A 23,993-nucleotide genomic window follows, 5' to 3' on the forward strand; every position below is an offset into this window, starting at 1 on the left:
GTGAACTCCGAGTGTTCGGGCTCCGAAAGCCCGGGTTGCTCTGCAGAGGCGCTGTTTGCCCGCGCGGTGGCGCTGTTGCGCAGCGCGTTGTCCCGGCGCGGGCTCCGCTCCGCCTCTCCCGCGGCCTCTATTCGTTTTTTATTTCTTTTTATTCCTCTGTTCCTTTATTCCTTCATTCCTTATTTTACTACGGCAGCTTGGAAAATGGCTCTGCTCAGCAGCAGGCATGTTTGCGTTTCGGGATGTGCTCCATAAGGCAGCGCTCTGCCTCCTTTCTATGGATGAGCTTCTCGTACCCATGCTGTGTAACTCTCGCTCCCTGGGGGAACGCGGCATTACGGGGTAGAACCGAATTTGGTGATTATAAATCATATATTCGACTGGATCACCCTACATGGATAGACACGGGATTCATCTATTTAGCTCTACACGAGTATTTGAGACAGCTGCACATCAAACTGGAGAATTTTACAGGGCAAAACATCTAGTTGGCTTGTTCAGGAGAGAACTTGAGACCACGAGTTTAGTGTTTGTAAATTAGTCTCTTCTGCTTGTTCTAATAAAAACAAAACAAAAGAAGTATAGACTGTCTGTTTAGATGTAGAGAGCTGCTGATAAATTCAGTAAGTCCACTGAAACTGCAGGGGCATGTTAGATCTTGGGAGTTGTGCTGGAGCTGCCTTGGCTTGTTGCTGCACCTTCCCAGGTGTCAACCAGCATAGGGCAGCATCAGACACGAGGGCTTTGTGGAGCCTTGTTATGGTCTAGTTTAACTGCTGATTTCAGCGTGTGTGATTTTAAAAATAGCTCTTGTTGGAAGACTGATAGGAAGATGATGAAAAATGGCATTGCAGTTTCAAGTGAAACACAGTTGTGCCAGGGTAGTGGGAACATATGGCTTCACTGCACTTCTGAATCACTCCTAGGATTCAAACCACTGGCCCCAACTAGCATGATGCTCTTCAAAGATCACGATGGAGACAAGGCATGTGACCAACAGTAATCACAGCAACCTGTCCACAGCAACACCACCTCTTAAGATTGATGAGCATTTTATTTAGAGCAAGATAATTTTCATTTGCTTTATTCTCAGATCCTTTAGGATTTATGTGCATAAACCTCCTGCATAACATAGTGGGCACTCTTACCTTTGGTGGAGAGTGGGAACCTAAAGTCATTACCTGATTCTAGAACCCAGGGCTTAAAAAATCCTAAGGCCTAATGTTGCAAGCTGATTGAGGAAAAAAAAAAGAAAACTGCCAGTACAATGTTAAAATGTTAATACAAAACTCCCAAATAACCAAACTACCCAATCCCCAAAACTCACAGGTACATCCTGTTAAACATGGGATATACATGATATGGTTTTGTGTATTGAAGCATGATCAGCTTGTGCCATAATACAAGGCTATTTCAGCATAATATATTTTATGAACTTGCCAGTGTATCTTAAAATTTAAACTGTGCTGGATGAAAGGCTTTCAGAACACATTTTCTTTGTTTCATTCTGCCTATCTGGCTAAAATGAGAAGATGGCAAGCTGGCAAAAAGCTTCTGAATGGTAGTGAGATTTCCTTAAAACCACTGATTTCCTTTCACTTACCTAATACCTCAACTGTATTAATTATTTTGTTTTTTAACATCAGTGGATTTGATTTTGGTGAGGTAACTCCTGTGTTCTTTTCAGGTGATGGACTATAACATCAACCTGGGAAAGCACCTTCTTCCCTTGGTGGTGCAGGTGTTGAAATATTGCACTTGTCCTCAGCTAAGGCATTACTTTCAGCAGCCTCCTCGCTGCTCCCTCTGGTCCCTCAAGCCTCACATTCGGCAGATATGGTTAAAGGCTTTGCTTGTTATTCTCTACAAGGTGAGTGGTCTTAACAAGACACTGTCCACAGAAAAATTTACACTTCAATTTGAAATTTGTTACAGGGAACACCTAAATGTATGGCGAGTGAATGGAACTGTAAAGAACAATTTTCTTTGGTATGCTTACTGCATTTAATTTCAGTGTTTGAAATAGTTGGGATTTAGTCTGTGCTTCTGACTTCCTTTGTGCTTCTTCAGTCTTTATTGTCTTTCAAGTGTTTGCTTCAGAGAGGAAACTTTACTGGAGAAAGGAAAATATTGATATTAAAATAGGGAAATGATGTATGAAATTCCAGTGAGGAACTTAACTTCATTGAGTAACTTAAAATTAGTTTAAAAAAAACTAAGTAGTGACTTTAGATGGAGGAGTGTGTCAGTTTAGCAGTTTGTATTCTTTAGTTAATGCTGTTAAATGCTGTTAAAATGTAAGGCATTAATGCACTGAAATGGAGCTGCAAATACTTTTGTTATGCTTAACAAATTTCTAGCAGGTCTATACGGTGTACAAGGAAGTGCAGACACTAAATGTTACTAATATGGACTTTTACTATTTTATTAAAATAATTATATGTACAAAGCTGACAAGAGTCCTGCTTCTCATGATATATTTGGAAATGTATAATCTAAGGGAAGGCAAAGGGCATCCAGCTAACAATATTATTGTAATTTTTCTGTTTTACTGCCTAAATGTTTATCCAAGGAGAAAAGTTAGTTTTTAAGCTGAAGTTTTTCTCTTTTGCTGAACAGTACCCCTACAGAGACTGTGAAATCAGCAAGATTGTACTTCACCTAATCCACATCACAGTCAATACCCTCAACGCTCAGTATCACAGCTGCAAGCCCCATGCAACTGCTGGTCCTTTGTATAGTGACAACAGTAACATAAGCCGATACAGTGAAAAGGAGAAAGGTACTTTCAACACTCTGATTTGTATGAGAGCCATTGATTTAATTCACTAAGTCTTGCAGATGTTGTAGAATGGTAAATACGGTCTGAACTTTAGAAGATAATACTTGTAATTGAGTCTGAAGTGGGACTTACCTGACCAGGATAGCCATGTATAGTAAAAGAGGTTTTTAGCTGCTCTGTGGGCTGAGCATAGCACAGTGGTCTCACATCTCCCAGGGGAGTGTATCTCACACTCAGTCACCATGCCTGGATAGTTCTTGGCCTTTCCTATGGCAGTGCTAGCTCATCCTACATCACACAAGGTGTGAAACCAGTGTGACACCACATTCTGGTTTGACTTTGTAATAGTGTGAAATAGTAGCAAATATTGATACTGAAAAGACTATGAATTCAGTCTATAGTTTGCTTTTCTCTTTAAAGGAGCTGAAGTTGACAAGGTTAATGCAAATGTGTAGGTGAATGTCTAAAGGCAAAAGAATGGTTCAGTAGTTTGTGTCTGATGGTGAGCTCTGCATGTGCTTGCTAGGTGTAGCAGAGGTACTGTGGTGATGTGAACTGGTGTGAGCCTGGGGCTTCAAATGCCATGGTGTCACTGAGTGTAATTCCTTAGGTTTGTGAAGTTAGTTGCATAATAAGTGTTAATGATTAACAAGTTCTTTTGACATTTTTAGCCTTCTTTCAGCTTCTTTCAGCTTTCCCTTCTCAAATAGTCTTTGTAGTATGCAGAAAACTCTTCTGAAGAAATATCCAAGAAACTCTCTTGTTCTCACGTCAGTACCTTTTCCTATTTCGCTTCTCATTGGTTGTGAAAAGATGTACAGCAAAACAAGTGCACAATATTTTGTTTACCTGGACACCCTATTACTCTGCTCTAGCAAATTAAATCAGTCTTAATGTGGATTTAAACTACATATTGCATAACCTCACTCAGTTGGACATTTTGTACTGCTAGTGGAGGGAGGGCTAAGAGACAACTGTGGCCTTAATTTGAATTTGTCTTTGTTTTGAGACAAGTTAATGACGTAATTCATAATGACTTACTAATACATTTATAAAGTACATTAACTTTCTGGATTGATTCTGAGACATTTTAAAGACAAATTGAAGTGCCCAAGTACCCAGCTTGTTACTGGTTCCCTGGGTGGCCTTGTGTCTCACTTCAGCATTGTTTTCTTGTGTTTATAGTAAGGACAATAATATTTACTTGCTTTCCAAAGCTATTTTGAAGGGCTTTGGATTCCCAGAGGTAAAGGACCATAAATGAGCAAATTTTACTCTGTAAATACTAACTAAACAACAGGGCTTGTTCTCCTCCTTTGTGGAAGGGCTGCAGAAAAAGGAGGATGTAGAAAAGTTTTCTTTCACCTACAAAAAGCAGTGAACACAATTCCCCAGGGACTTAGAATGTTGAAGCCTTTCTCACCTTTTCTAAAGAGACTTGTTTAATCACTGGTCAGGTTGTGTGTGTGTGTGTGTTGCTGTCATCATCAGAGGTGGTGTTTAGATAGTGAACAGATGAGGATTTTTTTGTCAGGCAGCAAGAATTCATATGTTGAAGATGGATTTCCCCAGTATTGAACTTTTTCCCTAATTTTTCTGCCAAACTTCATTGTGGGGATCAAGTGTACAGACTGCTGTGGAACTGATGCTAAATCTTGTGACAAAAAGCATTTGTTGGTAAGGGGCAGAAGAAGTTACACACAGGACATGACATTAAAAGTGATCTTCCAACTTATTAAAGCCAATTGCTGTAGAAATTTTTACTATCAACCTTGATTAATTTTTCTGGCATCATCATTTCAATTGGGTATCTTGTCCCTGATGCCTTTAGGTGACAGTTTCATAGCTTCATATGTACTAGCATCTTTCCAGCAATTTCAGAACTGAAGATATTTATGTCTCATTTAAGTCTTCAGTTTTTGTCCATTCTAGCTCTCTGGCTTACTTGCCCCTTCACTCCCAGACACCAAGTGCATTTCCTCTCTGTATTTGCTTGCTACAATAAACAAGGCCAACTTTGTTTTTCTTTTGAGTGCTCTGTTTTTACTGTCCCCGTGTTTCTTATTTCCTTGGACATGAATCACTGGACGTAGAATTACAGAATGATTCAACATGATAGATTTTTTATTTTTTTAATTTCCTTTTTTTTTTAATAGCTGTTTCATATAGATGATTTGGGCTTTTTTTGTTGACAGATAAATAGATTTGGATCTTTCTTTCTCTTTGCCATTTTCATCTGGCTGGTCTCAAATCAGGGCATAATGTTTTACTATTATTACTTAGATCAGTAATTTCATAATTCATACTCTTAGGTCTTATTCTATTACTGTTACCATTACCAGCTTCCCAAGATTATCTATTTCTTCCTTTTTCACTTTCTTATTTTGCTGGTTTATCCTTACCTTATGGTTCTTTCATTAATTTCCATCTTCTTCAATTTACCATTTCTCACTGAGCACTACAGAAGTTCTTTACTCAAGTCAGTGTCCCAATCTAGTGTATTTTTTCCATCTAAAGATTATTATTGGTAGAGAAGATCACCTTAGAATAGTAAAAGCTTTGTTATGCTTTTGCTGCACTGTAACCCATTTTTCATTTATCTCAGACCTTAACTCAAGATGTAATAAGAATGACAAAGTTAAAGCAGGGATACAAATTTTCTAGCAAACTTCATTTTTCAATTCAGGTTTAATTGACACTAGCTGAGGTTTTGTTCTATAGACAGCTTTTCGTTCAAGAAATTGCTCCCTCTTAAGAGTAATAATGTTTTTTCTTTCTCCAGCAGAGGAAGACAGTGTTTTTGATGAATCTGATATTCATGATACACCAACTGGACCTTGCAATAAAGAGTCTCAAACTTTCTTTGCAAGACTGAAAAGAATTGGTGGCAGCAAAATGGTGAAATACCAACCAGTTGAGATGAATGCTCAGAGAAGTATGAATTGTTTTGTTGGCATAAACTCATGCAGAAATACAATTTCCTACTCTTAGTTTCAAGCTACCAACTTTCTTTGTAGAGTTTTTTCAACTGCCTAATTTTAATATAACTACTCTTACTCTGAAGAACACTGATTTCCCTGAATGAGTTATCTTTCAGGAATCTCAAAATAGGCACTCCAGAGTAGAAATACTGAGAAATCAGCAGTTGTTTTTCGAAACATTAAACACTTCTGAATTAAAAAAAAACAATTAAGAGGATTTTTTTAAATTTTCTTCAGCCATTGGGCTGAAGACTTTTTAGTTAAATTATTTTTTCTGAGAAATTGATTTTGTTGATAAGGTGGGACTCTATGGTAAGCAAATTTGTTTTTGCAGCTTCAAATGTAATTCTTTTGGCCAAAATGGGGTTTTCAAAAAGTAGGTTTTTAAAATCAAATTTCAAAAATTTGATTTCAAATTTAGGTGTCTGGAATCAATGGCCTGAAAAAAAGTTGAAAAGATTTTCACAACGACCCACCTGCCTGTTTTTTTTTTTCATTATAGGTGTTTGCAGAGGGAGAGGAAGTGATTCTGACTAGAGTGAACACTTAAACTTCTATCAGTGTTTTTTTTTTTTGTATGTTGATTTGTATGTGGAGTATTTTGAAATATGGGGATATTAATGATTAGGAATATCCTATTTTATGTGAAAATATATAGTTCATAATAATAGCAACAATTGTTATTTTTGAAAATGCTCTCAATGAGTGTGTTCACATAGCAAAGTACCAGTGCAGTGGCAGTGCCAGCAGGTGCAGCTGTGCTCACTGCCCTCCTCCCCAGCAGATGAGGGAGGACTGGGTGCTGTGATAGCTGATGGACCCTGCTGGGTTCTAGGGTCACCAGGGAAAAATTCTCTGATCTCAGGCTTGTGCTGCAATATGCCTCGCTGCCAATACTGCCCTTGCTTCTTGAATCAGAGGCATCCATTTTAAGCCTGTTCTGCTGCAGTAAATAATAGGGGTACTACATGCAGCCATCCCAAGTTTCTGTGGAAATTACATGCCTGTGACATCTCCTTTCAATGCACAAGGTTAAACACTCTATCTTCATGTACATCTGTCCAGGATGAATAGACTTTGGACAGCATTTAGGTAAACTCTACTATCCAAGTAGCAGGTTTTTGTTACTATTTGTTGTAAAAATCCATGTACTTTGGTTCTGAGGTTAAAACAAAATGTGGGCAATTTTGACTAATACTGGGTTTGTATTTAAAATGTCAGTCATGTTGAATTGTGATATAAAGATGAAGGTATCTGCCAAAAGTCTCCAACTGAGGTAGTATTAGCTTTTTCTGTTTTGATCAGGTGAAATAGAGCTGGCTGAATATAGAGAGACGGGGGCCTTACAAGACAGTATTCTACGCTGTGTGAGAGAAGAAAGCATTCAGAAAAAAAAACTGCGCTCTCTAAAACAAAAATCTCTTGATATAGGGAACGCAGACTCCCTGCTGTTCTCGCTAGACGAACACCGCAGGAAGTCCTGCATAGACCGCTGTGAGCTAGACAAGCCTCCTGTCCCTGCCACACACAGGCACAGCGACTATGGACGCTCTCGGCAGAACTCTTCCACTAAAGCCGAAAATATAGACACACAGGAAAGCCTTCCTCATACAGAGAGCTTCCAGGAAACCAAAAGACCTGTCATACCAGAGGTTAGGCTAAATTGCATGGAGACCTATGAAGTGAAAGTGGACTCCCCAGTTAAAGCTGCTGATCCCAAGGAAGATTTAGATCTGATAGATTTGTCCTCTGATTCAACTTCGGGTCCTGAAAAACATTCAGTGCTCTCCACTTCAGACAGTGACTCTCTCGTCTTTGAACCACTTCCTCCCCTTAGAATAGTGGAGAGTGATGAAGAAGAAGAAGCAACAAACCCGCTCAATGATGAGGTCTCTGGCAAAACTGCTATTTCATCTCCTTCAACCCCTATCAACGTGTCTGCACTCAGCCTCAGCACAACTCCGCTGGTGCAGTTCAGCATTGAAGATTGCTCCAAAGACTTTAGTTCCAAGGATACAAGCAACAATGCTTCTGCAGGAATAGAGGAGGTCATTTCCATTTCTACCAAAGATCAGAAGGACTCTTCAGAGTTAGTTAAGCCAGAAGAATTTCAGGACGTGTCCTCTGGAAACTCACTAACTCTGAAACAGAAAAGGGACCTGCTGCAGAAATCATCTGCCCTTCCAGAAATGTCCCTTGATGATAACTCTGAGCTCAGTGTGGAGGAAATTAAACCTAGTGGAACAATTCCAAGCCCAAATGTAAAGACAGTCCTTATTAAAGTCCCTGAAGATTCTGAAAAGCAAACAGAAAGTGATAAACTTGATACCAATATAGAGTCTGACACTGAACAAAACACAGAGCAGAAACAAGAAGGGGAGACTGAGGAGTCAGAATTTAAGATTCAGATTGTTCCTCGCCAGAGGAAGCAGAGGAAGATTGCTGTGAGTGCCATTCAGAGAGAATACCTGGACATTTCCTTTAACATCCTTGACAAGCTGGGAGAGCAGAAGGAGGCAGGTGAGCTCACTCACCCAGTCAAAAGGCTTATTTTTGTGTGAAGATTTTAGTAACAGACCTGTATAAGGAAATGTGTATATTTATAGTGAGATGTGGGTATTTATAGCATCTGATGTGCTAGCTGAGTGCTTTCAGGTGTTTGTTTCTCACAAGGAATGTGCTAATCATTCAGGTATGAGGGATGTGTAAAGGACCTATTTGAAAAGGAAGTGGAGTTCTGTGACAAAAATACTTATTCTGATCTCCAAGTAAGGAATGAAACTCCCTGTCCCCTTTATGCTGGGAGTCAGAAAAATGGTCATACTTTCATGCCTTTTATCCTCCTATTCTAGTCCATGCTATACTGATTTTCTTTTGGTGTAGTGATTTTTGGCCCTTATTTCTTTTGTCAGCATAAGGCAGTGGAAAGCAGAATGGATCACAAAGTGTAAGGCTGAGCATTAGACATAGACATACACATACATTTTGTTTTCATAGACTTGTTTGTAGCCTTCTTTGTACTGGGTATCCACAAAGTTTTCTTGGTCTGTGTTTGTTAAAGGTTTAAAATTCAAAGGTAGACAATCCTCTGTGTACCCTAAGTGTTTTTTCAGGTGATTTCAATGCAAAATTTTGTTACTAAGTTTTTTCTGGTGGAGAGGAAAGAGCTTTAGCTTTTCCTCAGGTTCCAAGTGGATCTATCAAACAGTTTGAGAAATGGTATGCTGCTGCCTTTTTAATTTCTTGGCTATTTTTTTCCCTACGATTTTTCAGTTACTAGAATTTTACCATGTTAACAACATATTAATGAAAAAGGACAGAGTCCTCAGGCCTCAGTTCCTTGTGGCTGTTGAAGAGAGGGGGAATATTTATGCATTCCTGGCCTCACTTTTTTCTTAAGTGCTTCAGAGGGAATCACAGTATAAATTCTTCTTAGCATAGTCCAATTTTACAAGGTGAAATTGTTCCGTGTAATCGTAGTTACACTGTTCCCTTTATGTTTCAGGCCTGTTGTCCCATTTATGGTTCTAATAAGCTGAAGAACTACTGGAGCTTTATAAAAATTAAAGAGAGCTGAGTGCTTTTGAGCCTTTCATGTAGAGAAGTGTGGCCTTGAAAGAATTGTGCAATTAGACTCAGTGCTTTTTTTGACCATTAAAAAGGGCCAGTTTTCATGCAGTAATGAACACTGTTATCCTTGAAACTGCTTGGAAGGGCTGTTCCAGTTCTGAAACACCACGTGGAACCTTTTTAATGCAGAAGTTTAAGCTGTGAATCTTCAGGATCAAATGCTAGGTCAACAGCCTCTTGAATGAAAACTGGAGGCATGTTGGAGTTAAGGCTTTTAAAAGATACTAAGCTGTCACTTAAACTAGCTTTGTCTCAGTGGTCTCTCTCTTCTTTCCATGTTGGTGGTTCCAATAATCCCTTGAGTGAGATCAATATCAAACTCTATGAGCATTTATTAGTTGTGAGCTCTAAAGACCATAGGCCGAAGTCTCCTTTAAAAAGTGATTTTAAGAAATAGATCCCTGTGCCCCCATAAAAATTCTTATGACACACACACTGAATCAGTTTAAAACTGCTGGGAATGCCAGATGGTGAATGGATGACTGAAATGATGCGAAAAGGACATCTAGGGAGAAGGAAGATTAAAAACTTTGTTGATTTTAAATGCTGAGAGTTTAAGCACAATTTTCACATGCAGATCCTGCTGCCAAAGGACTTTCAACACTGGAAATGCCAAGAGAGTCATCATCTGCACCAACCCTTGAAGCAGGTGTTCCAGAGACAAGTAGTCACTCTTCCATATCAAGTAAGTTTGCCTCTGGTTTGAGGATTAAAATCAAAGTTACTGTATTGTCAAGAGATGCACAGCATGTAAGGTAAATTCCTTCCTCTGAGTTCCCTTGATTCTTTGAAGTACAGCTGTTTTGGATGTCATTAGAACTGTTAAATCTCTGATGGTCAGCAGCATTTTAACAGGTAGTAGCTAAAGATTTTCTCTTGGGACATGGCAAGTTTGACAAATGTGGTTTTCTTGAATTAAAGTAGGTAGCAGCTAAAAGCAGTATTTCACTAAAGCTGAATGTTTATTTTCCCCCATGAGAAAGCATTGTCAATTGTCAGTGCACAGAAGCAGAAGATGAGGATCCACAGAGCTCTTACTGTGGCCTTTGGTACATTTTTTGCTGTACCTTATGAAAAAAAAGTCTCTTGCAATTTTTGTAAAATGCTTTGAATGCCACTTCCTCAACTGCTTGCTGAAATGTGATAACTCTTTGTCGGGGATTCCCATAAGCATCTCAATTGAAAGTGAGCTCTGTTGTTTGAAGTAGACATGACAGATGGCTTAACAGAGCGCATGAAGATAAGATGTTAAGGTGGAGGTACCTTGGAACACTTAACAAAATTCAAAATGGTGTGTCCATCTAGGTGACACATCTGAAGGCCTGTGGGGCAGAACTGTGGCTGGTAAAAAAGGGAGGGAAAATTACTTCCTGTGATACCAATGAACTGCTAGGTCAGCTCAACTCTCTTGCTGAACTTCAATTTCAGATTGCTATAGCAGTATTAAATTTTAGTTTTGGAAATTCATCATCTGCTGATTTGATTGGAAGGGGTGTCTGGCTTATTAAAGGAAGAATTTTATTTTAGACATGCTAGTTGTGTACTTCCCCAGTTTTCCCACAAGCATCTCAGGTCATGTGCATCTCATAGAGTACGTTTGTTGGCCACCTAATGATACAGATGGCACTTACTAAAGCAGCTGAAGAGGGTCCAGTTAAGACCTATTTCTCTTGGTTTTAGCCCAGTGCTACTGGTTCCTGTAAATTCCAGCATAGGAAACTGGGAATAGTACCTATATGATATTGAGCCTACATTCTTATGTAAATATTTCTTTCCTCTTTCTGGAAACTTGCCTCAGTTTCCAACTGCAAGAAGGGATATGAATTCTTCCATTGTGTCTCCTGTACATTTAGACTGAAATGATTTTAATCTTCTACTATGTATCTTTACAGTGCTTTGCATAGTAGGCCCTGATTTGGACTTGTCTCTGAGTAGAGAATTCTACGGGATTGACCAGATCAGTAGATAACAAATGAAAAATGTTGCAAGCCACTGTATGAAGGTTACTCATCTTTTAATGTGCTTGTTAGGTTTCTTGCAGAGAATCTGATAGAGGAAAACTTCCCCCCTGTCATGGTCTAATCCCAGCCAGCATCCAAGCCCCAGGCAACCGCTCGCTCTCGCTCCCACCAGCAGGACAGGGGAGAGAATGGGAAGGGTAACACCTGGAAAACTCATGGGTTGAGATAAAGACACTTTAATAGGGAAAGCAGAATCTGTGCATGCAAACAGAGGAATTTATTCACTGCCTTCCGTGGGCAGGCAGATGTTCAGCCATCTCCACAAGAGTAGAGGCCCATGACAAGTAATGGTGCCTTGGGAAGATGAAATCTGTCATTCCAAATGTGTCCCCCGTTCCTCCTTCTTCATCCACTTTATATACTGAACATGATGCCATAATGTCTGGAATATCCCTTTGGTCAGTTTGGGTCACTTGTCCTGGCTGTGTCTCCTCCCAGCCTTTCATGCACCCTCCAGTGTGGCAGCATGGAAAGCAGAAAAGGCCTTGTATTTGTGTAAACCCTGCTCAGCAGTAACAAAACCATCTCTTCATTATCAACCCTGTCTTCAGCACAAATTCAAAACACAGCCCTGTACCAGCCACAGTGCAGAAAGTTAACTCTACCCCACCTGAAAACCAGCACAGCTCCCTTTGCCATTAGTCAGTCACAGGCATGAAAAGTCACATGCTGGTCCACAGCAATCTTCCTGGATCCAGCACTGTTCAAAGGCTGGGAACTCTGACATTTTTTGGGTTTTACTTTTTTTTTTTTTTTTTTTTTTTTTGGTATCTCTCTAGTAGTTCGGATTTTGGTGTGGTGTTTTTGTTTTTTTTTTTTTTGTTTTTTTTGGTTTCCCTCCCCCCCTTATTCTTTGAAGTCATTGCTGTCATTGAGAAATCAGGTAAATAATCCTGGAAATCCAAACCTGCTCAACAATAGCCTGATTATGTGATACATTCATGCAAAATTTTTAATTGCAATCGCAAAAAGCTGCTAGAGAAAATTCAAAGAGATAATTTTCTCTATTTTGACAGTCATCTGCACTCCAAGCAGTCTTGTTAGTTCTAACATTAATTGCTGTTCTTTTATCAGGAAATTCTATGCTTGTTAAAGTGATAAAGCATCTATTTAAAATCATTGCCCTAGAAATGATGGAAATTCTATTTTTCTCTTAATTTGCTGTGAAAGGGAGCTGCAATATAACTTTTAAAAGTGAAACATAGAACCGTCGCTTGGTCTGGTTCAATTCTACAGGTTCAGTTATACCAGGGCAGCTTTGCAGAAATGCTGTACTTGGACCAAAAAGTGGAGTTTAAATGCACTTCAAAAGGATATAACTGGAAAGGATGTAATGAGTAAAAACATAAATATTTCATCTAATAAAATATATTCAGTGCAGATTTTCACTGAAGTATTCATTTTAGTTGTTGTTACTCAAGGCCTGTATTTGTTTTGTTTTGTTTTTGAGGGAGTACTCTGCTTATTCTTAATTTTAAACTCTTTGATAGAAAATTAGTAGAGCCAAGTTTAGGAGAAGGCACTCAACCCTTCTTGACTTTCTGAAAGTTGCAGTTTATCCTTTATCTGTACTTCTTTATCACAGTTAATAATGTGAAATGCTGTGTCTAATTTCACAGCTTAGATGGTTACTGTTCAGAATTTTAGAATGGAACCACCTCATAGTTAATGGTCTTTTTATGATGTTGAATGTAGTTCAACAGAGGAAAATGATCACTGAGAGAAGATTTTACTTTGTTGCCCTTGCTCTAAGGGCCTGTTGAGGAAAAATTTAAAGCTATTCTTAAGGCAACATTTTAAAAGCATTCCTGGATACTTGTGTCAGCAGTTTCACAGGCTTTGCTCAAGCAGGGCCTTAAAACTCTGTCTTCATACAGTGAGCAATGATTTTAGTTTCAGTGGTGGAAGCATACTGCTCAGGCTCGATTATCCAAGTGAATGTATTATGCTTGTTCAATTTGAATGTTTTTTATGAATTGAGAAAAAAGTGAGAAAGTCAGAAGTTGTGTATGATCTTTTCTTCCTCAATGTAATTAGAGAAAATATGAAGCATCATTTAAGTTGGAAATGGGCTTTAAGATCCTAGAGTCCAGCCTAACACTGCCAGTCCATCAATAAGTCATGTTCCTAAGCACCACGTTGATATGAACCAAAAGTCTTCAGTCTCTCTTATGGTTTTACTTTGAGTGACGCGTATCTCATAAATCAATCTTTTTAATGAAGTAAATTGTTGGATGAATAAAAATGGAATGTTTGTTGCTTGATAGCTCTCTATAAGATAAATGGCAGTGAAGTTATAGCAGGGTCTCATCTTCAAAGGCTGCTGGCTTCACCCATCAGCAGAACGTGCAGGTGCTCTGCCTGAGGGGTGGGGGTGTAAGAGGCAAGTTCAGCTCGTGCCTCCCATGAACGATGCTGTGGTACACAGTGTCAGTCAATTTGTTTTCCTAGGGTCAGCATGGACACAGCTGTCCTCATGCTTTGCTGGGAGGAGACTGAGTTTCCTTCCTTGGTACGAGTGCATGTGAGTGAGGTACAAGTGTACATTTATTGCCTCTCAGCATGGAAGTTTTGGGGTAGTCTTAGCTCTTCCCAGATATGAAATCTTTTGATTAGCTTTCATAATATTTGGAGGCAAAAAGGCACTGACAGTTGATGCAGTGAACCCAAGTCTCTTCTGACTGATGGCATTGGGGCCAGAATTGTACCCTGTGTAGCTGTTTGAGAGGTGCATATTGAATTGAGCAAGATCCTTAGAGCCAGCCATCATTGTCATTTCAGTATTTATATCGTGCTGGCTTGTAAGATCAGGAAATGAGTGTAGTTCTAAATGTTGTCTGAGCTCCTGAAATCCTTTTGCATTTCTGACTTGCAGCTCAGTTCAGACAAATGAAAAGAGGCTCTTTGGGAGCTCTGACAATGAACCAGCTAATGAAGAGGCAGCTGGAACACCAGTCTAGTGCTCCCCACAATATCAGCACTTGGGATACTGGTGAGCTGCATTTATTGTTCTTTATTTCTGTTTCCTAAACCAATTACTGTGTAACAATCCACTTAAAAAAAAAAAAAAGGGAGTATTTCTATTCTACTATTGCAAATAAGTGATCAGTATCAAATCTAAAGTGAATCTTTATAGACAGTACAAGATTATCATCTAGTAAGTGTTGGAATAGTTATATATTTGGGAGGTAGACCCTCTGGTACAGTTTTGTCCCTTTAATTGTGCATATTACTCAGATTATTTCCTGGTCTCATTGGAAGAAATGGAATAATCACAGTTGAATTAATTAGGTCTAGATTTCATCCCTGGTGCATGGTATCATTTATTTGTATGTCTGTTTACAATGGTATTGTTACACCACAGAGTTGTGCCTTCTACCAGCCAGTTTTGTTTCTCTTTAAAGAAGTTTTCACCAACTCATGCTGAACACCTGATGTTTCTGTTTACTCACTACTTTTTCTCCTTTTAAGATGAATGCAAAGCAATGAAAACTGAATTAAGCGTGTAATTTATTCACTACTCATTTCATTTGTTTTTTGTTTTCTTCTGTATAACACTTTCAGTCGTACCAAATTCATAGCAGATGTCACTAAACAATAAATTCATTTTGTTTTGTCAAAAGTGCTCGATATTTTAGTGCCCATTTTGATGTTAGTGCCATTAAAAAATTGTGCTTCTCAGGAATTTATCAGCAGATGCAGATGCATCTAGAGAAAGGAATGCTTAGAATAATATATGGAACTTAGCATGCTGAATGAATGTGTTACCATCAGCCCTGGACAGCTGAGTTGAAATTTTTGGTTAATTTAGTCTTCAGCATCAAGTTCCATCAAACTAAGCTGTGTAGCTGAAGAGTGGCTAAAGATATGGGGCATAGTTCAGGATTGTCCTTTCTATTCCAGTCTGCTGAGTAGCATGCTCAGCATGACACCCTTAAGTCATAAAGGTCAGAATTTGCCAGTGGTCACAATGGGGGTTTTGTTCTAAAAGCAGGTAAGTTTATTTATTGAAGAGACTTAGCTGGATCACCTAGTCTCTCAGGCAGGGTTTTAGAGATTTAAAAGTTACTGCCTTTTGTTCTGCAGGGAGTGCTTGTATTCAAAATGAACAGGTCAATACTCAAAACTGCTCAGAATCTCTGTCTAGGTAATCCTGTTCCAAATCTGGTAGCTTTCTTCACAACATCTATGACTTTTCCCTCCAATATTCAATTCAGCTAAAGGCCTTCAAGCATGAGAGGCAAAATGAAATGTTCTTTTCTGGAAAGCTTTGCATCTCTCAGTCTCTTGTTAACCACTAGCTTCAAAGTAAACTTTTTATTTGGACATTTGGACAGGCTTTTTTTTGGTTGGCTTTTTTTTTTTTTTTTTTTTTTTTTTAGGATAAATGCTCAGTGTGACTGTCATTTCAGTACCACCTCACAAGTTTAAGACTCATTATACTCATGCATACCAACTAGAAAGTAGTCTCATCCCACATAAATATGTGTGTTTGGTCCATGCATGCTTTATTAATTTATTTTTTATTACCTTGGGTAGGTGTCATGTGTCTCTTCCATTCTTATTTCAAATCACACTTTTCCCAAGCTTGCTGTCTGTAAAAAAAAATTGGTTTGTGCCTGGCTTCTGTCAGTACAAACTATCTCTTCTAGTGTATTGGCATTTCTAAACACTTGTTTCTTCCTCTTTTTGTGGCTCATATATTCCATATCCTGTAGAATCTTTATAGCTAGCACTTCCTTTCCTGTTTAATGACTCTTGTGTAAAATGCCTTTTTATTAGGTTGTCTGTGTCCTTTTTCCTGTATGGACTTCTTTCTTTCTTTCTTGCCCCTTCCTTTCTATGCAAAAAAAATTAACTATTTCCTTTTTTTTTCTTTCTCTTTTTCTATAGCAGTTGTATTTGTCTTTCTCTTGTTTTAACTGTTTAAGACTTGTGGTGCAGCTGATTGATGACAGGTGCTGGATTTGTGGTTCTGGAGACTGAAGTTCTTTCTTTATTCACAGAGCAGATACAGCATGGAAAGCGGCTGTGCAATGTCCCTGTTTGCCTGAACCCAGATTTGGAGGGACCACCACTGAGAATCAGAGGTTAGTTCAGAGTCTGTTTGACCTGGTCCTCTGCCAAGACTGCCAGGAAGATTTCATGGTTAATACAAAATGGTGCTGAATTTTGTGTTCTATTCAGCTGTTAAAACCCTCAGCTGTCCTGCAGAAAGGATGCAGAGAGTGTCTGAATCTCATTTCTGTATAAACTCTCCTCCCTCACAGCTGAAATACACCCAGACTCTCTTAGACCTCTGCAGTAGGGCAGTGACCTACTTTCTTTGCCTAAATCATGTTTTTTTTCCTACTGTTCACAAGAGAGAACATTTTTGAGTTGTTAAGTCTTATTCCAACGTGGTAACATGCGTTATGACTGCTTTTAGCATTTGTGTACTGCAGTGAACTTATATCTAGAGAATATGATAGTGCAACTTTGAAAGTCATGGCAGACAGATCTTTATCCATCTTAGAGGGGAAGAAAAACCTGGATACAAAATCTATACCTCTCCCCTGCATTCTGGATGTTGTTCTACATTACTGGAGTATTTTAGCCTTCTTGAAGTATCTGCTCATATCCAATAAAACCTTAGGGAGCAATTATAAAGTTCTGAACTATGGATGTGAAAGAAATGTTTCCTTCATGCTTCATAAAATGGTTATTTAAAATCTGCCTTATTCTCATTTCACTCCACTTTTGTTGAGTTCAGAAATTGTGGGAGCTTCTTAGCTTGTTTTGCCTGAGAGCTGTTGTTAAATTTGCTTTTTCTGCAGTAACCAGGATTTTGTCATAATACATTCCATCTAAATCTTACATAGAAAAGGTTCCTTGTGTTTCCATAGTTAAATATTACCAGAGAAGTCTAATGTTGACATTAAATCTGAATCTAGAGATTGAAGCAACCAGAAAGAAATTTGGCAATGGATTACTTAAACTGTAATTTGGGAAAGCAGAACTTGGAGAAGTCAAGGGTTTGGGTCTCCCATAATACATGACTTTTCCTAATAAAATAAGCATCTATCAGTAATTAGGTTCACAAAAAGTGCTAAGGGCAAAGTGAGCCCCACATGTTGGCATGATCACAGTGGCTGTGCTCTCAGCTGAAAAACTCAGCTTTGAAGGATAAAGATACTTCTGAAGATTTTCAATGGAAAGCATTTCTAATGATCAACCCTCCAGTGTTCTCAATTCCTTATGAATTATTTATTTTCTCTGTCCTTTCCTGGTTTATCTCCTATCAGTCTGTTAGGATAGTATGAATAGAGTGATGATCTGTGTTGAGACAAGTGAACTTAATTCCTTCTTCATGTAACTGAGAACTATGGGAAGTTAATTCCCAAAATGTTTGGGAGAATACTGCAAAACTTCTGATGTCTAGTCTTGTAGCAACTTTAGAATCATCTTCTCTACCCAGTAGATAAAATTGCATCCAATTTCCTGGAATTTTTGGTTTATGTTATCTTTTTTCCCCATGGATTTATCTATTTTTAACTGATAGTTCTAGGTAATAGGAATAATCTGGCAGAAGCAAGGAATGTGCTTATATATCTTTTTATAGACACAATTTATTTCTTATTTCTAGGCATAGTAAAGCCATTATGGCTATTCTTTAAAAGTCTACTCATCAAGCATTTTGGATTCCTGTTTGATGATTATTTTCTTTTTCTAATTCTTTTCCTAATTGTCTTAAGGTGCTACAAAATCTAGTTTGCTGTCAGCACCCAGTATAGTCAGTATGTTTGTACCTGCACCAGAAGAATTTGCTGATGACCAGCCCATTCTGATGACTGACAAGTAAGTGAGTTTTTTTCTCGCCTTTCAAAGACTTCAAATATGTTAAGTAAAGTGTAGATATACTTGATGCAAATACAGAATCCATTTATCTCTATGCTAAGTTTTTTTTTTTTTTTAACCCAGGGTAAACATTTTCTAAACACTGCTAGCAAGATGTGTTTTCAATTCAGTAGGACCTGGATGGTTATGCACAGGAAAAATGATGACTCAGGGTATTGTGTGTCCACAGAGGTCAGGGGAAGCAGTTTCCATCTTACTTTAAATCAAGAATTCCTTCTGATCCATCAGAAACCTCTTTTTTCTGAGGGGGAAAAAAAAAAAGTTCCATTTAAAAATTCCTTTGGGTTTCTGTTGAAATCAGTAGCTGTTGGTGTGTCATCATGTGTATTCTACATAGCATTTTTAATGCTGATACTCACTGATCCTCAAAGCTTTTGCAAACCTCTATTGTTTGGTTAAAATGCCTGTAAAGGGAATGTTAAACAGAAGTGTACTCATTTAATAGAGAAGTAAAGCAGTCAGCAGGGAGCCATGCATTGATTTGTTCAAAACTTGGGAAGAGAAACCACAAGCTCCTGTGTGTGCTCAGTCCAGTGGACAGACAGACATGCAAGGATGATCACTGCAGAAAGACAGGGCCATTGTGCAGGCTGTGACTGCTAGTGGACCTTATTGTGTGACAAAGTGAAGCATCCCAAAGTTAGTCTGGTCAGTGGCACTTCCCTTGGCCATTTCACAAAAGCTCAGGCACTACCTATTAACATGCAGGCCAGCTGGGCTTGACTTCTATGACTTTGTTGCCATATTTTCTTTATGTTCAGTAAAAAAGGCAAGAAAATTGTCTGTTCAATTCCATTAAGTTAAAATCTCACAATCTCTTGGAGTCATTAGCAACTGATTGAGTGAGGCAGTCTCCTCACTGGGCTGAGATAAGCCGATTTCCCACATTGGTTTGCCTTTTTCATAGGTTGTGAAAGCCTGTCTCATCTCTCCCAGATCTGACATCCCTTTTATAATTAGACATTTTGGAGCCTTTTCAGACCTTCTTCAGTTGTCTTTGAGCATTTCAGGAAGGATAAGTGACTCAGCAGCAAATCTGCCCTGGGAAAGGAGACTTTTCTGACATCTAAGGTTCTGTGCCCCTGAGAGGTCTTTTCATTTATTTCTTAATAGCTGTAACTGCTGTGGGAACCAATCAGATAATTGTTTTCTAATTGTAAAATTTGTTATTCATAATTCATGACTGACAGGAAGGGCAGTGTGAAATTGTTCCATCTCTTTAACATCATCTGTGAGTGTCATTGTTTGTGTGCATGGTGCCTGGGCCTTAGCCCAAGCTGCACAAATTGGCTGTGCTGACATTGTGGAGGGCCAGACTGCTGCAGACTCCTCTTGGACAGTGCAAACTAATGCAGTTCCTTAGAGAAGGGAGCTGGAGTACAATTACCAATGAAGGACCCAAAACAAGGCCTGCCCTGTGGCCCTCTTTCATTTGTCACTAAAGAAACAGGCAGTGTAGCTAGTGAGAAGTTCTATTAATGTTTAAAACTATGGACTGTCACTATTTATAGAAAGATCACAATTTCATTGTCTTTCTAAATAAATGTGGAATAGAATGTACTAAGTAATAATACTTTTAAAAGACATAATTATACACAGATCTATGTATAGTAATGCTTTGTTTGAAATTTGTTAACATCAGGATTAAAAATTTCCTTGCAGGTGCCATGACTGTGGGGCTGTTCTTGAAGAATATGATGAGGAAACACTAGGCCTGGCCATAGTTGTGCTCTCAACCTTCATTCACCTCAGTCCAGACTTGGCTGCTCCTCTGCTCTTGGACATCATGCAGTCTGTAGGAAGGTAAATTCAGGACTTTCCTCTCTCCAACAAGATTGAAAGGATTTTGTGCCTGGAATTGGGTTTACATAAACTTCAGTATACAAAGGTGTATATTTTAAAACTCTTAAGTGAATAACATCTGCTTCCGTCTTGTGTCTTTGTTACTCATCATTTTATAAATTTCTTATGTAACTTCTTCCACTGTCAGTTCAATTTTTGGCAGCTCTTTTGATATTTTCCCCTTTTACCCTGCAAAGGGAAATTCCAGCTCAGGAATCTCCTCAGCTTGTCCCACTGTAAGCAGTGACGTTAAGAATAAATTCAGATTTTCTACAGTACCCTTATTTATTTACTATGTTTGTTACCTGAACAGCGACTGGTGCAGCAATTGGTGTGCTTCTTAAGCTTGGTCCTTGAAAGAAAAGAACATTCTACTGTTAGTTTTTATTCTTCCTGCTAGCTGCTCCTTAAAATAGTTTGTTGGTTTTTTTAATTTTTTGTCCTGCCTCCTAGTGTTTTTTATACCCCAGTTGTCAGAATTTATGCTCTTGTCCGCTTTCATTTGAGAATTTGAGACAGGACTTTATCTTTTTGAAAGAAGCCTTCTCTTTTCTAAAAACCTCCCGTACCTTATTCTCTTCTGCTCTCTTGAAGTCTTTGTTAACAACTAGAGTACCTTGGCCCTGTGTTTCCAGTGTAATGCTCATAAACAGCTTCTGTGCTTCTTACAAAAAATTGCATTCTCTTGGCTCCCCCCTTGTTGCTGCTTTGATACAATTTTTTACTTATATGTGGCTCCTGCTTTAGAAGTTATGCAGGAATGTGGTCAGCTTTTCTGAACTTTGCTCCTGGAGGAGTGTTGACTCCTAGGTATGATCATTCATTAGCATACCTGACACTCCTCAGGCTTTTCAACCATATTTTGTATGCTAGGTGAAAATTTGCATTGGGCTTCCAAACCAGCTACTGTGTGAAATTATCTCTGAGAAATTCTTGAACATTTGCTGGTTTTCTCTTGTTACTTTTACCAGTGTGCATGGGATAATTAGGGTGTACCATTGACACCATTGAATTTTCTCTCTCAGCCACTTCCACAATTTCTTGCCTCAGAGGTGGGATGGATGTGATGGGGTGCTCCAGAGTAAATTTCTGAGCACCACTAGACATGCAGAAACATTGCCCAGCTCTCCTCCTCCACGTTCTTTTTGGAGGCTGAAGTTCAAATTGCTTGACTGTGGCTTCTGCAGGGGCATGGCTCTCCACAGCCCTGCTTCTGCTCTACCTCCCAATTCCATTTAAACACAGCAGCTTTTCAAGTCCTCCATTTCCATTAATTGCAAGGCTGCAGTTCCCTGCTGTCTCTGCTAATTAACTCTGATGGAGGCAGAGTTTCTGACCTAGATGGATGTTGCCCATTCTGTGTGACTCTTGTAAATACAACAGCCACAGAGAGGAAATAATTTGGAAGATGAATTAGCAAGGGATGAGGGATAAGTGGACTACCTTTTTCTGTGTTTTGAGGGGGAAATGCTGCATCTTTAGAGTGAGACAGCTGATTGTTTTAGAGCAGCAGATGACAGTGCAACATGGGGTATTCCTGGTAAATGCCCTGTCTTGTTCCTGCTGGTTGAAATTTCTGAAAAATTCTAAATACAATAAGAGGCTCCCCACAAAGGGATTACTTTGAAAATATGCAAAATAAGTAGTATATATAAGCAGAGAGGCATTCAGGTGCCTCATATATGTACCTTGCTCTGTCTTTCATCAAGTGGTGCTATATATATATATATATATATATCTCCAAATACCCATTTAACAGCAGAAGTGAAAATGAATTAGACTTTTTGCACTTTTTTTTTACTAATAGAGCAACTACTTTCATGCATAGAAGGGGAAATAAGGAGTTAGGAAGTCCAAGGTGTTTCAGGACCTAAACAATACACAGAAAGATTTTTCAGAAGTTATTTGGGAACCCACAGGCACAGATAGGCATCTGTTGGGATTTTCAGAAGGGAAAAAATTTCTGGGTTCAGGTTACTGACAATTAAAGGTTGAAGTGTTTCTAAGACTTTTACATGCATTTAAATTTATGATCTGGTTCCTTAATCAAGATTTTTGACTTGGTTATTCTTATTTAACTGATTTCCAGTGAGATTTAGCTTTCCAAGCATTATAGCTGTGTTTGAAGGTTAAATTTAGGCTTGAGTTAATGAGGAGCTGTGAAAAGCTTAACTTCTGTTTCTAACATGTACAGATTTGAACACATCCATTTTCTGTTCTGCTTTGTGGTCTGAAAAGTGGAGGCAATGATGAGAGTTCATGGCATTTGTGCAATAAAATATTTAGAGTAGTAATGATAAATATATACAGACAGTACATTTTTGAAAGTTTCAGATGTTCCCAAGTGTTTACTGTAGCTCATGTCAGGTGAAGTTTTTCCAAAGTTCAAAACCTAGTGTTTTGTTTGTCACAAACCCCATGCTTGCATTATCACATTCAAAAGGAGAGAAAAACATCATACTTTGATTTCTTTAAGAAGAAAGGTTTTACATTGTTATGTTTCTGTACTTCAGTAGATTTTGGAGAATAGGTGTCATGTCCATTGGGCATGTGATTGGTCTCATTGCATTCTGCAGAAATCCTCGCGTGCCTTAATGTCAGCTGATGCTGCAGTCATTCCAGATTAAAAGCCATCATTGCTTGATGGTGGCTTCAGACCTTTCTCACCCAGAATTAGCTTTGCACACCAGAAATAATATGTTGTATTTTAGTGTGGATTTCTCTTAACAATACTGAAGTCAGGAGCTCTAATGAGTTTTTCTGATTTATGCTAGAACAACTGAAGATGATAAAATCTTTAATCCCCGGCACCATCAAGTTTGAGATTATTGCATTGTTGGAAGTATGTTGTGTCCCCAGCTTGTCATGCATAATTCATGAAAATCACCATAATTTTGGTTCATGCTGTTGCATTTGACTGAGCTGCCTTAGGGTCCTTTTTGGATTTTATTAATTGATTAGAGAGGCAGCTCTCTTCAGAACAGGAGGTGACCAAGGATGAGCAACAGCTAAGTCAAAGATAAAAGGATCATTAATCAAAAAAATCCCATTGAAGTTTAGATATAAAATAGTGTAGCTCTGTGAACTTTTCCCTTAGACTTATCAACTTATACCATCTAAAATATTGATTTGCAGCAGATTAAAATAAGAATTTTGTTTTGTATATAAGGGATGCTTCCAGTGTCCATCTTTATAGTGGCTTTACAGTGTGCAGCTTTTTAGTGGCTTTTGGTATTAAAGGTGCTTTGCTTTGATATTGTAAGCCCTGATTCTATTCATTTACATGTCCTGCATATTGAAGTGCATAATTTTACTTTAAGATTGTGTTAGGTATTTTCACTGCCCATATTTGCCTTTCAAGTCTATATTTAGGCACTAAAATAAATGACCTGATTTTTGAGAATACAGTAGTTCTCATCTGACTTTGGAAGAGTTTGTAGGTAATTAGTGGTTTTGAAATTAGGCTAGTTATTTAGGTGCCAATATCTGAAACTAGAAGCCTCAATTTAGAGGGCCAAGCAAAGACTTTTTGCTGTGTGGCTGCATTAATCAGAAACTATTCAGTCAGTAGGCAGCTTCTGGCAAACTTTTTTTCTCTCTAAAAAAAATAGTTATCCATGATATTAGTTTGCCATGTAGGGCAAAAACATTACTTCATTATCTTTGTGCTACTAGAGGGAGGCAAGATTTGTCTTTAGAGCAGTTGAGCATTAGTGAGGCTGCAAGACTGAATAGAGTTTATGTCATGCAAATATGATTTTTCTGAATTTAGGTGCTCTTCAGAAGATCTTTATGTTAACATTTTAAATGTTCTCTAAAATCTGTGTGTGTTCTTTATAT

The 23,993-nt window shown here is 38.5% G+C and overlaps 1 protein-coding gene across 6 annotated transcripts in view; it reads left to right on the forward strand.

The window, feature by feature from the left end:
• Window positions 1-23,993, forward strand: part of UNC79 (unc-79 homolog, NALCN channel complex subunit) — a 109,412-nt gene that overhangs the window by 53,746 nt on the left and 31,673 nt on the right. For 3 of the 6 annotated variants that reach the window (XM_036383823.2, XM_036383827.2, XM_054515120.1), the window contains exons 29-37: window positions 1,688-1,870; window positions 2,620-2,782; window positions 5,565-5,717; window positions 7,069-8,283; window positions 9,971-10,078; window positions 14,290-14,406; window positions 16,421-16,504; window positions 18,149-18,251; window positions 19,974-20,114. In XM_036383823.2, the coding sequence (XP_036239716.1) occupies window positions 1,688-1,870; window positions 2,620-2,782; window positions 5,565-5,717; window positions 7,069-8,283; window positions 9,971-10,078; window positions 14,290-14,406; window positions 16,421-16,504; window positions 18,149-18,251; window positions 19,974-20,114 (2,267 nt within the window). The remainder of the gene's footprint in view (window positions 1-1,687; window positions 1,871-2,619; window positions 2,783-5,564; window positions 5,718-7,068; window positions 8,284-9,970; window positions 10,079-14,289; window positions 14,407-16,420; window positions 16,505-18,148; window positions 18,252-19,973; window positions 20,115-23,993) is intronic. The other 3 variants (XM_036383826.2, XM_036383824.2, XM_036383825.2) reach the window with 3 other exon arrangements.

Source organism: Molothrus ater, chromosome 6 (assembly GCF_012460135.2).
Source record: "Molothrus ater isolate BHLD 08-10-18 breed brown headed cowbird chromosome 6, BPBGC_Mater_1.1, whole genome shotgun sequence".
Taxonomy (NCBI): domain Eukaryota; kingdom Metazoa; phylum Chordata; class Aves; order Passeriformes; family Icteridae; genus Molothrus; species Molothrus ater.